The sequence below is a fragment of the Ranitomeya variabilis genome, chromosome 7 (assembly GCF_051348905.1).
Source record: "Ranitomeya variabilis isolate aRanVar5 chromosome 7, aRanVar5.hap1, whole genome shotgun sequence".
Taxonomy (NCBI): domain Eukaryota; kingdom Metazoa; phylum Chordata; class Amphibia; order Anura; family Dendrobatidae; genus Ranitomeya; species Ranitomeya variabilis.
In genome coordinates, this window is record NC_135238.1 from 229919377 (window position 1) to 229934706 (window position 15330).

Sequence of the window (15330 nt, forward strand, 5' to 3'; positions counted from 1 at the left end):
AAATTGCAAAATTTTAAAAATTTTCGCCATATTTACATTTTTTTCATAAATAATCGCAAGTAATATCGAAGAAATGTTACCACTAACATGAAGTACAATATGTCACGAAAAAAACGATCTCAGAATCAGCGGGATCCGTTAAAGCGTTCCAGAGTTATAACCTCAAAGTGACAGTGGTCAGAATTGTAAAAATTGGCCCGGTCATTAAGTACCAAATTGGCTCTGTCACTAAGGGGTTAAATGAGAAGGTGTGTCCAAACTTTTGGTCTGTACTGTAATATCTATATCTATCTATCTATCTATATATATATATATATATATATATATATATATATATATATATATATCTATCTATATATATAATATATTTTTTTTTGTCGCCTTAAAAGCAGGGGGGGCCCCAGACACATTTCCTGCACAGGGGCCCCAAGCTGTCCGTGTCCGCCCCTGATTTAGTTAATATTTTGCTGATCTTCTGTGTAATTATTTTGAGCAGATCTGTCACCTGATTTCACAATACAACCTGCATACATTAACAAATAGATCTTAGACCGGATAGATCTGGTGTACTTACTTTAAAAATCCATGTCAGAAGGATTGTATAATCTTCATATTAATTTGCTAGCTCTGGACTCACAAAAAGCTCCTGCTAATATTGAGAGGAAACTTTTAGATAGGACTACCTAGTCTTAGACATTCTGGATTTTCATGGCAAGTACACCAGCCTCATCAGGTGGAAGGAATCTATTTAATAATGCATGCAGTTTGCATTGAGAAATCTGGTGACCAATCAGTTTTAACTTCCTCATCGACAACATTTGGGACAACAGAATTCACAATTTTTTTTGCCAAGATATTTTCTACAGGATGAGTTATAGGATTTATTTTTTAAATACCCAACTGTTGTCTGTTATAAATGTTCCAACAAAAAAACAAATCACAAAAACAACCTTTAAAGAGTTAAAAGGCACATACTTGTATTCAACTTAAATTAGGACACAGACAATTCCGAGGAGACACAAAAGCACAATCTGTCATTTACAAGTGACGCCCCCAATAACGGCGATACAATCGCAAAAATGAAACCCACCCTCCAAAAAACAAAGAAAAAAAGCAGTTCTATTTTATACATGTGCAAATTAACTTGCATATATGAGATAATGAGGTCCTCATCGTCATCTTAACAGTGTGTATTGTATTCAATTTTCACCAGTGGGAAAACAGAATAAGGTAGAAATTAACAAAAAAAACCAAACAAAAAAAAAAAAAACTAGCATTTTTTTTTTCACTTTATACCCCCTGAAAATGGTTCAAAGGGTTAACATAACATTTCTCACAAAACCAATAACAAATACATATCAGTGCAACAAATAAAGAACCAAATGCCCGTTTTTATACATCTTCACGTTGAGGTTGCGATCAGATTTATCGATAGATTGCTCGGTGGAATGTGATATGTCATATGACCAGTAGGTGGCAGTGTCCCAGCTCAACTGGGATTCATACAGCTAAGTTGGAATGTTTGGCCAAACTTTGACTTGTAATGCCCGGATTGGGCCTGCAGGGGGCAGCAAGATACGCTTGAGAGCTAAAGGGCTCCTACAGAATTTACTTATCTGGCAACACGAAGTATCGGAGCAGTAGGGGTAGTATTTAAAGGGGTTGTCCACTTTTGGGAAATATTTTATTCTATTTACTGCCATGTAAAATCATTTTTGCAATTGGGTTTCATTACAAAGTTTGCACCATTCGGCTTTTTTCCTTCCCCAGCCCATTCAACTTTGATGTGGTCTCTCAAAAAAAGTTAGCAGCTCCCCATCAGATTGTCATAGCGGGCTGACTGACCGTTTCTCAGTTGACTCATTCTGCCGCCAGCAATAGACTGTACAACATAGACTGAAGACGTCAAACTGTGCAAACTTTTTTAATGAAATTTAATTGCAAAAAATTATTTATAGCCCCAATTCCACGGATTTAAGCAAAAGAAAAAAAAAAAGTTGTTCCCGATGGTGGACAACCAATAGAAACATCCTAAGAAATGTTGTGTATATCATATAGCAGCTCAATGAAGTGAAACCGCCATACCAGACACGACATATGCACAAGGGTGGCGCTGTTCCCATTAGAAAGCTACTTTTTTTTCTAATCCTGGACAACCCCTTTAAATTTGCATGTTTTTTTTTTTTCACTGACCATCTTGCACATCCCTTTAGGATAAGTCACATTTTGTAACTTGAACCGTACGATCTTTATAAAGTTTGTTTTAATCAACAGCTTTCTGCTACAGGTAATCATCGAGCCCCTGGGTTTGCTCGTTATGGCAGTGGTGACTGCAGACATCTTCACGGGACACTTCAGATATATAATGTCACTGCCTGAACATTCCGCCACTGTCCTGTGCTCCTAACTGAGGACCTCTGCTGGAGATGTGGAGTATTACATGCACAAGCAAGAAATTATTTTTTTTCCCCTTTTGTCAACAAAATTTTACATACTCTACTCTGCCTTCATGGGTTGTAGTTATAGTTTTTAGGTTGTCCTCTGCTTCAGGGGTGAAATAGCCAAAAAAACAACAAGTTACCGTAGTTATTTCTAGTGCACGGCCTTAAAGGTGCAGAATGACACTACAAGCGCTATGCTACATCTGTTATGCATTAGGTATTACCTGGATTATCCCTTTAGGTATTACAGATGTACAAATTATAAAGTTTCTATTAAGTATTTTCTTTTTTTTTACCTTTCAGATCAAATCAATAAAAGGAGACTTAACCTCTTCACCGTAAATATTTTTCAAAAATAGCTATAAAAAAAAGGACCACCCCTGCTTAGAAGAGCTCTGCGGGGGCGGTCCTGACTACATGGCCAGACAAATCCGCAGCAACCAACTGATTTTTTTTTTTTCTGAAAAACTAATGAAAGCGTTTTCCAAATCTGTATATATTTTACTTTTAGGAGAAATGTAGAAAAAATTTATATTTTTATAGTGATCTGATTCCAGTGTTTAGCGAGGCTCCATGGCAAGTAATTATTTGACTTCAGCTGTGAGTCGATTTCCTTACTGCGGTCAATTGGGAGTGTGTTATAAATCTTCGTCCCCTTTAAAGGTTTCACTCTTTTCCTTGTTCAATTTTAATTAAAAAAAAATAAAATAAAATAAATAAATTCGGTACCAATAAAGCATCAGGAGGCATTATGGGACTTCAAATTCAAGCTTTGGACACCCCCATCCAATACACGCAAAACCAGTATACCCCACTACCAACACCAAGTCAATCATTTCAAAAACCTTTACATCCCATTTTTGTATTATCACACTTCGTTTAAAAAAAAGAAAAAAAAAATTCCCAGCATTTTGTGCACACAGTCCCCATGCAGGCCTATGTGTCTCCATGGCGACAGACTACGACACGTAGGTCTGCCTGGAAGCTGCAAACACAAAGATGAGATTTTTTTTTTTTATTTATTTATTTATTATGAATGACTTGGTGTAATACAAAAAGGTTTCCTTTAAGAATCACAGATTTTAAGTGCCTCATGTTGAGATTTTTTGGGGGGTGACCTGAAAAAAAAAAAATGTCTGCCTTCATTCTGCACGACTGAAAAGTATTTCTTCCAAAGTAAAAAAAAATAAAAAAAAAAATTCCCAAAACATAAAATGACATAGTTGGAAAAAAAAAGAAAAACTCCTTGTCATAAATATCTAAAAAAAATACTCTGCATGTTAAATATATACATAATTATCTCACAGACATGCCCTAAAAAAACAAACAAAAAAACCCCTCAATTTACTGTACAAGCTGTATATATATATATTTTTCTCTGTAATTCTAATGCTACGCCTCTTGGAGTACTGGCTTCTCTAGACTACCTCCATCACGGGCTATGACAGTATTATGACCACACGACAGTTTTAGGATTCCTGGCAGGAGTGGAGCGTTTTGTGATCTGATCGCCTGGCAGTGTCCTTGACTGGCGGCAGGGCTGGAATATTTTTTATTTTTTGCATTCGGCCACAATGTCTTGCAGCTCCGGTGTTGCGATCCATCAGTAGGTTCTCTCGTGGAGTAGTCATGCGTTCGGGTACGGCCGGATGTCTATGCGTTTCTCCTCGGCAGCATGCGGTCCGGCTATACAATGGCGTCCTTGCGTTCCAGAAGACGGCAAAACCATGGACGGCTTTGGGATTTTTTTTGTGTCATTTCTTTTTTGGGGAAGGTCATTGGATTTTCGGAACCGTTCCTTTTGTGTACATCGCGCTCGAGTTTCGTATTCCAAAAAGTCTCCGGAAAATGGCGTTAAAGTGCGAGTCCATCTCCAGGATTGCTGATGAGTAACGGGGGCAAGAAACCTTCCTGCGCCCCCCGCACCGGCTCTGAATACATCCCATCCCGATGGGAAGAAGGGCATGAGCCGCTATAGACAGCCCTTGCAGATGGCTACCTGTCCTTTCATGTAGTCTCTGCAGGGACAGACCCTCCTGTGATTGGGGTGAGACCCCGCGCAGCTGAACAGTAACAGATCGCCTTGAAAGACACAATGTTTTGTTTTCTCATCAATTGACGGGGCCACAATGTCGTTCGCAGTGTCCGATGACTGGCAATGCATCCCGAACCTACGGGAGAAAACCAGATTAGGATATATTCACAGCAGCGGCAGAAGAGTGTGATGATTATATGAGGAGCAATGACCGGTCAGCTCATAATGCTAGTGAGGACAATGCTGTGTATAATCGAGGCTATGTCATAGATCCGCATACCCATATATACTATGACTGAGCATATACTCACTGTAATATTTACTGCAGCAGCAGAAGAGTGTGATGATTATATGAGGAGCAATGACCGGTCAGCTCATAATGCTAGTGAGGACAATGCTGTGTATAATCGAGGCTATGTCATAGATCCGCATACCCATATATACTATGACTGAGCATATACTCATTGTAATATTTACTGCAGCAGCAGAAGAGTGTGATGATTATATGAGGAGCAATGACCAGTCACAGCTCATAATGTTAGTGAGGACAATACTGTGTATAATAGAGGCAACGTCATAGATCCACATACAGGCTCGGACTGGCCCACCGGAGAACCAAAGGATTCTCCGGTGGGCCCAGGCACTGACACCTGCTGGCATACTGGCCAGCAGCTGCCAAGGGCCCCCACTGCTCCAGGGGCCCCCAGCCAGTGGTTATGAGGCCCCCCGAGTCAAGGGAGCCTGCCCTGTGCCAGTAGCAGCAGCTGGAGACAGGATCCTGTCCCCGCTGCTAAAGCAAAATGAATATTTACGCTTCCCCACGCCCCTATGGGCGTGGAGAGGCGTGAATACCATTTCTCTTTAATAGCGGGCAGTGTTAGCCACAGGCTGCAGCTAACACTGCCCGCATGTAAAGCCGCACCACTGCACCACATACACACAAAGCACCGCACACATACACACACACATGCAGGCACACAGACTCACAGAGCAGCTCACTATGACTATGAATGGGGAAGTGACCGGTCACCACATATGTTATTGAGGACAATACTGCATGTAATAGGAACAGATTGTCATTATGAGTGTTATTTAATTGCAATATTCACTGCAATATTCACAGCTGCAGAGTGTGCCGATTATGTGAAGGGCAGTGACCAGTCATCTGATATGAGGTCAGTGAGAACGTGGTAGGGCAGGGTCCTAGATTATCATGTCCACATACATAATGACTGAGCGCTCAGTCATTGCAATATACAGAGCAGCAGCAGAAGAGTGTGCTCATCTTCTTAGAGACAGTGACCAGTATATTTGCGTGATTTAAAGATTGGGCTTCAAGTAACAGGAACAGCCTCACAGTCATCATGCATATTGGTTTGAGGATCTATGACACCGCCGTACCAGATACAGCCGGGTCCTCACTAACCTAATATGAGATTATTGGTCACTGCCCCTCACATAATCAGCACACTCTCCTCGTGCTGTTGTGAATGAACTCAATCACTGTGTATACTGGTTTGAGGATCTGAGATCTCATTCATTTCAATATACCCAGTAGCACGAGGAGAGTGTGCAGATTATGTGGCGGGCAGTGACCAGTCAGCTCATTTCAAGTTAGTGAGGACAATGCTGCATGTAACAGGGATAATGTCGTACGTTCATTTGATGATCTATCACTGAACGTTCATGCCATGCAATATTCACAGTAGCATGAGTGAACTGATTATGTGGGGGGCAGTGACCATAGATTTACGTGATGTAATAGGGGCTGTGCTGTGATAAGAGAGTGACAAAGGAGAGGAGTGGGGGGTTCACACAGTTTCATAGTGGGAGAAGTAGAGTGCACAGCAGCACAGAGTATTTCAGGAAATGAGTAAGCTGTTCGTGTGGGAAGAAGTGACTGCTCCATTTATGTGACAACGTGGAAAAAAACAAAGCTAAGATAAATTGGTGACAGTTTTGAACATTGCGTCCGATGAAATAATCTTATTAAAAAAATGCTGCAGTAATAGTTAAAGAACTACAACTCGCAGCATGTGCTGCCATCGGTTGCACTTACTTGGCCAGATCTTTGTCTTTGTTGAGATGCTGGAAGTACGAGGGTTCACAGACGAGTCGGTTCTCCTGGCACACCTGCTTGCAGGACTTGCCCGGCTCTGCCAGCTTCACCTGCAGGGCGTTTAATGGCGGCCACATAACCTGACCGTGACAGAAGTCCTGCGGGAACAAAAAACGGGTTGTGACAGTGCAGCCTGCAGACGCAGGCTTCAGCCTACAGGTGGCGCCCAAACTCCGGATATAAGACCGCCCAGGACGTGATCGGAGAGACGAGATCGCATTCACGTTATATGCGAGAATACTCGCCCTCGGATTAAACCACCCGCGTGTTCACTGGATGTGCAGCTGAATGCACTCTATTGTTCTCTGTTATCAGCCATTTATGTCTAGGGACATGTAGTGTTTAATGGGATGACTGATGGGACAAACGTGGTCGTTAAACACCGTAAGGGTAACACAGTGATCTCCAACCCGCGGCTCTCCAAGTATTGCAAAAAACAATCCTGCGTTCTGCCAGAACATGCTGGGACTTGTGGTTTTTGAACAGCTGGAGAGCAAGTTCTGACTATTTTTATAGTGCTGGAGATTCTTGCCCGGACACGGAGGTCGGGTCCTCGTCCTCACCTGTTTCTCTATGAAGGCGTTCACCCTCTGCAGCATTCCTTCACAGGTAAACTCGTAGGGCAGGTACGGTTCATTCTGCGAGGAGGGAAAAGCCAGGAACGTTAATTTGTGGCGTCGGGATCGTTAACGCTCAGGAGAAATGTGTGGAGTGTTTTAGGGTCTGCGTCACATTTAGGTGCGCCCCATCCGAGGGGCTTCTGCTTCTCTCCTGGGGAAAGTTTTTACATAGTTCGAAAAAACAAAGTTGGAACCGAACTAAGCGCCAAAATCTGATGCAGCAAGGAGTGAACTGGAGCGGAGAAAAGGATTTGCTGGACCCCATTACAGCATCTATGTCAGCTCGGTAGCGGTGGGCCCTCGAATGTCGGCACTGTGGGTGCGTCCAGGCCCCCAGTAATCAGAGGAGGCGCTAAGGATGCCGGCTAGCGAGAGCATTGGCACAGAGAACCAATGTGGATACCGGACCTGGGTCGGCTCCCGTGCAGGGTAGTCACCGGTACTGAAGGCTTTGGCTCGCAGCTGCTAATGCTAAACATGTCCGAGCAGTTAGTAACCTGCGGCTTCTCCGGAGCAAGGACGGACTGCTAATCCCCGATACGCTCCACATCCTCAATATCAGAATTCCTCCTTTTACTCGGATTCTTATATCCGGAGGATGCAGTCAGCAAGATAATGAAATTCATGGTCTATAAACGGAGCAAAAACCAGACGGGAAAACCTGTGTCGGAGATGTTGTGCCAGGAAGTGTTGCGCTATGTGATAAGGGATGTGTGAGATAAGGAGAAGGTGCCACAAGAGAAGAAAGAAAAAAAACCAAAGACTTCAACCTTCTGCCTCAATATCGCCTTCACCGCCTTCTCCACCTCCTCGGGGTTGTTGATGTCCACCGTCCAGACGTGAGGCTTTCCTATGTAGACCTCAGCGTATGGATGCTGGGACGTTAGCTGAAAACAGAAAAATACAATCACAATTATACAGATGTCCAGGATAAGAAGAGAGCGATTGCCTTCAGATCCGGAAACAGCGCCACCCTTTTCTATGGGCAGCGAGTGGTACTGCAGCTCTTCCACATTCAGGGAAATGCTGCAGAACCCGGGCACAGTCCATGGACCGGAGTGGCACACGCCTCGTAGCTAAACTTACACATTTGTATTCATGCTTTTTTTAAAAAAAAAAACTAAAAAAACAAAAAATATACATAGATAGATCTTAAAAGGGGATGTTTAGTTTAGAAAACTCATCTTTAAATACCCTAACAGGGCACATTGAGAAGATCCCAGGGTCTGGAGTGGAGGCAAAGAGCCATTCACTCTCTGGAAGATCCAACGTGTCCGTGCATCACTAACAGTCCAATGAGGATGGTGTAACACTTCATTCCTCCTCTAGAGGCGCTGCAGGTAAAAACCTCTGCTGATTCACTGCAGATTGCAGGTAAAAGCTGGGGATCCCAAGACTCTAATATGTTTATATTTGCAGTTTTTTATCCAGAATTCTACAAAGAGTTCAGATCTGTCTGTTCAGACACCCCCGTACTTTACCTCTCTCAGTGTTGGTTTTCCTTTGAAGAAGTCTGTATTCCTGCTGCTTTTAGGGGGGTTAAATTTAGGGTTCAGGAAAGCACAGCCATTGGCAATAGCTTCGAGCGGGGCCGGTCCTTCGTATGGAAATCCCAAACCTACGAAGAGCTGGAAAACAAAACGTGCAGATCTCATCAGAACAAGACGGACTTAGTTTAGTTGTATCGATAATGGAGGAATAATTGGGGCTGCAGCACATGGCTGTGGCTTTGACTTTCCTCTGGCTTCTGCGACCCATGAGAACGGCTGATCTACACGATTTAAAAAGTAGTCATACAGTAAGATCGACTTACCCTGGACACCCCCCCCCCCCCGACTCAACCGGCCCCCCCCCCCAACCAGCCCCCCCACCCCCATGACTCACCGGGCCCCCCCACCCCCATGACTTACCGGTTCCCCCCCTCCAACTAAAAGCATAATCTGCACTAAGCTGTGGACACAGAGCCAAGAACACAAACCACAACCAACTCGCCTACACAAGGAGGAACTTAAAGTCATGTAACCATTAACAAATATTAACCAGTAAGGCAGATCCGGATCACTGGTTTCCCAAGGAGGCACTAGAAATGAAGTGATCCATAAAGATAAACTTAATGGGGTGGTCCAGAATTAGATAAGCTTGGCCGCTTTTCTTAGAACACGGTGTCCGGTATCTCAGCTCAGTTCAAGGGATGTGAATGAGGCTGAGATGCAATACTGCACCCAACCTGAGGACACAAAGCGGCCATGTTTTAGTAATTCTCCACTTGTCTGTGTGTTTGGCACTAATTTTTCCTTTAGGCGACAGATTGTGACATTGCTTCCAACAAGTCGCAAATGTTTCCACTTTTTTTTTTTTTCGCATGTGACTCCCAGGCCTTAAACTTCAATGCAAGTTGCATGTGACAAATCTGAAATTTGTTTTTTTTTTTTCTACCTATAAAATCACAGCAAGTCGCAGACAAATACAAATCAGCATTTGCTCATTTTCCCCCAAAGTCTGTCGCTGCGTCGGTGACCGTTTAATGGCTGCAGTGGTGAAGTCATGTCAACAGAACTGCAGCCGATCAGCGATTGGCTGCAGCACCGTTAAGATGGTCGTGATGTGGAGTCCCCTTTAAAAGGGTTCAGCATCCCGGTCCCTGCACACGGCTTCTAACTAATCATTAAATGTCAGAGCCCAAACCAATGCCGGCCACTGATTGGCTAAGAGTAGCGAGATGGGGCTGATGGATTTCATGAAAAGTTGGGGGAAAAAAGCAGGTTTGGGACCCACTGATTTAACTCTTTAAGTCCACCTTAGACAACTCCAAAGCATTCGGGAAAGTAGAATCGGCATGAAAATGAGTAATATGTAAATATGTCCGCCCTCCAGGCTGCAGTACAAAACCGACCCACTATAAAATAATGGCTGAGCACCAGTCATTGCGAGCAGCAGAGCTCACATTAGCCGCAGCGCACAGCTCCTATTTATTGTGTGTGACTGTACACCGCGAGCGCTCACCCCCGCACGTCTGACACTGCCAAGAACACGGCAAAGTGCACGGCAACAACGGGGGTCCGAGGCTGCAATCATCCGGACCCTCAGGTTACTCAGCATGTGTCACCAAGCTCCAATCTGTGTGAGCCGGGCACAAACGACATTCAGGAAAAATAACGGGTCGATTCTACAGGACAGCAACGAAAAGAAGGAACAATAGAAAAAATAAAAGCACAAAAAACAACTAAACCCTCGATCTGTAATATATAGAGGAGTACACGGAAAACTGCACGGCCCTGTACACGGACGATGCGGGCCTGTACACGGAGGACGAGTCCCCGCGCGGCCCTGTATTTAGGGGACGAGTCCCCGCGCGGCCCTGTATTTAGGGGACGAGTCCCCGCGCGGCCCTGTATTTAGGGGAGTCCCAGGTAGTACTGTATAGAGGAGTCGTCTCGTGCGGCACTGTATATAGGGAACGAGTCCCTGCGCAGCCCTGTATATAGAGGAGTCCCAGGCGGTACTGTATAGAGAGGAGGAGTCCCAGGCGGTACTGTATAGAGAGGAGTCGTCCCAGGCGGTACTGTATAGAGAGGAGTCGTCCCAGGCGGTACTGTATATAGGGAACGAGTCCCTGCGCAGCCCTGTATATAGAGGAGTCCCAGGCGGTACTGTATATAGAGGAGGAGTCCCAGGCGGTACTGTATAGAGAGGAGGAGTCCCGTGCGGCACTGTATAGAGAGGAGGAGTCCCGTGCGGTACTGTATAGAGAGGAGGAGTCCCAGGCAGTACTGTATAGAGAGGAGGAGTCCCGTGCGGTACTGTATATAGGGAACGAGTCCCCGCGCAGCCCTGTATATAGAGGAGTCGTTCCAGGCGGTACTGTATATAGAGGAGAGTCCCGTGCGGCACTGTATATAGGGAACGAGTCCCTGCGCAGCCCTGTATATAGAGGAGTCGTCCCAGGCGGTACTGTATATAGAGGAGTCCCATGCGGCACTGTATATAGAGGAGAGTCCCGTGCGGCACTGTATATAGGGAACGAGTCCCTGCACAGCCCTGTATATAGAGGAGTCGTCCCGTGCGGCACTGTATATAGGGAACGAGTCCCTGCACAGCCCTGTATATAGAGGAGTCGTCCCGTGCGGCACTGTATATAAAGGAGGAGTCCCGCGCGGTTCAGTAAATTCTGCCATATCAGGATTTTCCGCCTCTCCCTTTAATGTTCCGTATACAGGGGCCACTTACTCATGAATCCGGCCTCTTAGGCTACTTTCACACTAGCGTTAACTGCAATACGTCGCAAATGCGTCGTTTTGCCGAAAAAACGCATCCTGCAAAAGTGCTTGCAGGATGCGTTTTTTCAGCATTGACTAACATTAGCGACGCATTTGCGACGCATTGCCACACGTCGCAACCGTCGTGCGACGGTTGCGCCGTGTTGTGGCGGACCGTCGGGACCAAAAAACGCTACATGTAACGTTTTTTGCTCCCGACAGTCCGCTTTTTCCGACCGCGCATGCGCGGCCGGAACTCCGCCCCCACCTCCCCGCACCTCACAATGGGGCAGCGGATGCGCTGGAAAAATGCATCCGCTGCACCCGTTGTGCGGCGGAGACATCGCTAGCGTCGGTGACCTCGGCCCGACGCACTGCGACGGACCGAGCCCGACGCTAGTGTGAAAGAAGCCTTAGGGATTACTGCTGACAATGTCGGCCGTATTTACCCCTCCGGCGTTTGGGCTGGGTGTATGTTGGTGCAGGTGACGGTGGACATGGGCGCTGCTTGCTCAGCACTACAGGGAATTAGTGGAGTAAATACGGGGATTAGCGCGGCATTATATGCAGGATGGCACGTACTAATATTGGTTTTATTCCAGCTGCTCCTCTGAGCGACAAAGACATGAAGTCACTGAGCGACAGCAACAGAAAGGGGAGAATCCAGCAAGTCACAAATGTCCTCTGCGTATAACACCGCACGTGTGCGCACAGGGTCCAATAATCCCACTATGGAGAGAATTCTATAACCAATGCCAAAAAAATCTAAAATATTCCTTTAATCTGGCATATGCTGATCACTTGATATTCTGGATTATTAGACGCTCATGTAAAAGATTCTTTAATCAAACTTTTTTTTTATATGACTGACTGCGTTCACTTTAACCCTTTGCTGCATCTTTTACTATAATTAGAGATTATTTTCCCCCTTTAAACCAGTCACAGATGAAATCTCCATATAAACTTCTACATTATTTGCTTTATTGACTTTTCTCATCACTTTTTAATTCTTTGAAGTTTCTCCTCCGTATATAGTCATGTACATGTATGACCCAGGTCAGGGGTCGGCAGCCTGCAGCACGCCAGCTGTTGGGAGACTACAATCCCCAGCATGCCTTGAGTGGCAGCAATGTCAGGGCATGCTGGGACTTGTAGTTTTACAACCTACAGGCTGACCTCTAACTGTAGATTTAGTATCTGAGCTTCCATAAAACCACAAGAAAAGATTTTAGCATGTCATTGGGTTTCCATGTCGGATCCCATCAGAGGAAGCACTCACTTTGGTCTCTCTTAGCAGGAATTGCAGGTCTCGCCCGCTGAGTATCCCGTGATTCTTCACGTAATTGGGCATGTGGACCGTGCCCTTCTCGTGGACCGTGCCGTGCACCTCCATGTAGGTGTGGATGATATCCAGATATGTGTTCTTGTCCTGTAGAAGACAACAGATTAATATCCTGTAGTTTAGTGCTCAAAAACAGCACCACTCTTGAACAGTGGCTGTGTCCATTATTGCAGCCCCCCCCCCCCCCCAAAAAAAAGGAAGAGATTGAAAACAATCCCATCAGTTTAGATAACAATTGTGAATCACTGATACAAAATGTTGCAAAAAGTTAAGATCTCAGATGTCAATGAATAGAAACAGAGGACGTGACGTATTCTGTATTCTCCGCTGACACTTTGTAGTTCGTCTAAGCCAGAGATCTTCTGCAACTCCCATCATGAACCGACTACAAAAGATGATGAGAGTTGTAGTTTCAACGGATTTTGATCTCTGCAATCCTCCCGGATATTTAGAACATCAGTGTCACAAAATGGATTTATTTCCATGGATACATTGTATCAGGACATGGAGCAGTCAACTAACAAATCCTCAGCTGTGAGAAATATCGGTACATGTTTGCAACATTGTACGCTCCTATTCATTGACAGCAAGCGGAGATCGTGAAGACTAAGGAAGTACAACGCAACACGAAATGAAAAGTGTAAAAGAATACATTCCATGTAGAACAGATATAAAATGTCAGACCATAGATAAAGGGGTTGTCCAGGCTAAAAAAAAAAACAAACAAAAAAAAACAACCAATTTTTCTTCTTCCAAAAACAGTGCCACCTCTTTCCACAGGTTGTGACTGGTATTGTAGCACAGCTCCATTAAAGTGCATGCCTCATACAAGTCATGGACAGGCGTAAGGCCATTTTTGTTTTTTGTAAGCAACCATGTGTTTTTCTATTCATGGACAACCCCTTTAAAGGATTTTTGCAGTGTGCCGCAGTCTTCCCACGCTGCTGTACAAATCATAGAATGCAAGTGATGGGATCCGCCAGGCCATTCCCAAAAATACCATGTTCTATAAAAAGGATTTAAAAAAAATTTAATAAAAAAAAATAGAGAAAGCAATCGAGATTCCAACCCACAGTACAAGCCGATGGCAGAATCATGATCGTTGCAACCCGTGAGCACAAGACGTTGGGCGAGACTTGCGGTGCACACAGCGCTCACACCCATGTATGGGGCTGGGGGTATCCAACCTGGGCCTCTCCAGGTGTCACTGAACTACAACTCCCAGCATGCCCTGGCCTAGAAAACTGATAACTTATTAGTGTAGGTACAATAGCATTGCTTGCAGTCAGTTAAAGGGAACATTTTTGATGAACTCCCGTATATAGAAATACTAATCACAGGTGAAGGTTTGCTACAGTGTGTCAGTATAAGCAGTACTTATGTTCCTCATGTTTTAAGGGTATATCCATACCAGACTGCAATGGAGAGGATGGTCCTGTCTTGCCAGGTCCCCTAGTGGTCTCTATCCAACCCCACCACTATCTGTGATGAAGTCTCATCCTGTGTGACCACTGCAGCCAATCACTAGACATGATTGCCGGAGGGCTTGTATAGAGGCTGGCAGTGACACTACTACGGTGTGTAAGAATGTTAGGATAGGAGATTGCATTTGAGAATAATGAAAGTAGCACATGACTGCAGCATCAGACTAAGCAGGGATTGTTTGCAGTCTGTAACCATAGAGACACATGACGATGCATAGGAGCTGTAGACCCAAAATGAATATTGGCAAAAATAGCTTTTTTTATTTTAATATGCACTGGAGCAATTGGTTGCAAACCCTTTAAGACAAACATTGAAAACCTGCTGCATTGTATATGTACGGGGGTCTTTATTAATGCACAGTCTATGGTGGTCCGGTAAGACCCTCTCCAGACTTCTAGGTCACCTTCACACGACGTACCCCCCCTCCCGTATAACCTAGACCATATGTTCTACGCTTCAGGCCACAGCGAAGGAAAGACATTAATACGCACAGACTTGATCAAGCTGGTGCCTGCGCCATATGGAGGACGGCTCAGGGCTCTGCCATTATCCTACGCTCGCAAAATACAAAAGAGCGAATCTCAACGGTTTAACAATGTGACCGTGTGCGTCCGCCCGGCGAGGAAATCCATGAAATCCCAGCTCTCTCTGCCAAGAGGAGAGGTTCTTGCCATTTCCCAAAAATAATCTTGTGCGGTGGTCCAGATGGCGACTGCATTTAGAACATATTAACCCCTCTGAAAATCACGTTTACCGCTCATCTCGCCAAGAGGAAATGCAGCTGAAAAGACATTATGTCTAACCAGTTATTTCCTTAAAGGGCCACGTTCTATAAAAACGAAGAAACCAGATGAAAAATAATGCTCAGACTGAGCGGCCAAAAACGGATCATAAAATAAGTCACTGTCCTTTGTATTCTAGAACGACTTCTCTACAATTGGCAACTTTGTTCATACTCATGTTACCATATTAAATATACAGCAAATAGGCAAATGTAAGCTTTGCATGTCACGTGGTAATCCCAGCTCCCCC

The 15330-nt window shown here is 44.7% G+C and overlaps 1 protein-coding gene across 1 annotated transcript in view; it reads right to left on the reverse strand.

Moving 5' to 3' along the window:
- Positions 1-867: 867 nt before the first annotated feature.
- Positions 868-15330, reverse strand: part of MGAT5 (alpha-1,6-mannosylglycoprotein 6-beta-N-acetylglucosaminyltransferase) — a 67308-nt gene continuing 52845 nt past the window's right edge. The window contains exons 12-17 of the mRNA XM_077273076.1: positions 12751-12900; positions 8697-8843; positions 7986-8102; positions 7159-7233; positions 6536-6693; positions 868-4612 (exon numbers count right to left, since the gene is read on the reverse strand). Of these exons, the coding sequence (XP_077129191.1) occupies positions 4414-4612; positions 6536-6693; positions 7159-7233; positions 7986-8102; positions 8697-8843; positions 12751-12900 (846 nt within the window). The 3' untranslated portion in view covers positions 868-4413. The remainder of the gene's footprint in view (positions 4613-6535; positions 6694-7158; positions 7234-7985; positions 8103-8696; positions 8844-12750; positions 12901-15330) is intronic.